General features: G+C 40.9%; 1 protein-coding gene across 2 annotated transcripts in view; it reads right to left on the bottom strand.

Annotated features, from left to right (window-relative positions):
- GRIK2 (glutamate receptor, ionotropic, kainate 2) overlaps nt 1–423 on the bottom strand; it is a 737,896-nt gene that overhangs the window by 38,996 nt on the left and 698,477 nt on the right. For both annotated transcript variants that reach the window (XM_010841260.1, XM_010841261.1), the window contains exon 15: nt 269–423. In XM_010841260.1, the coding sequence (XP_010839562.1) occupies nt 269–423 (155 nt within the window). The remainder of the gene's footprint in view (nt 1–268) is intronic.

Below are 423 nucleotides of genomic sequence, written 5' to 3'. Positions count from 1 at the left end.
TTTATGGGGGGTGTTGTGGAGTTTTTCAACTCTGATATAGTAAAAATGTCTACTGACCATTTTGGTAGAAATCATTTTTTCTTTTGTAACTTATTCCTTTAGAAGCAGATGTCCAACTATTTTCCTGTTTTTATACAGTCACAGAATAGAGCAAGATACATTTGTTTGAAGCAAAATTCCTAACGGCATATGGAGGCACTGTTTTTTCTCCCTTCTCACAGCAACTAGGATTAATGAACAAAGAGCAAGCGGCTGACATGAAACCTACCCATGGGGGTGCCGACGCCATAACCTTTGGAGTCTATGAGGCCACCAATCTGTGTCAGGTTACAGTTCCGCTGGGTGACAAACTCGATGGTTGTTGACTCCATTAGGAAAGCATAATCAGAGGTGAGGACTCTCTGGATTCCTTCTTCATTACTT

Source organism: Bison bison, unplaced genomic scaffold (assembly GCF_000754665.1).
Source record: "Bison bison bison isolate TAMUID 2011002044 unplaced genomic scaffold, Bison_UMD1.0 scf7180017864159, whole genome shotgun sequence".
Taxonomy (NCBI): Eukaryota; Metazoa; Chordata; class Mammalia; order Artiodactyla; family Bovidae; genus Bison; species Bison bison.
The sequence above is the reverse complement of the archived record's forward strand: the minus strand, read 5'-3'. Positions and strand labels throughout refer to the sequence as shown.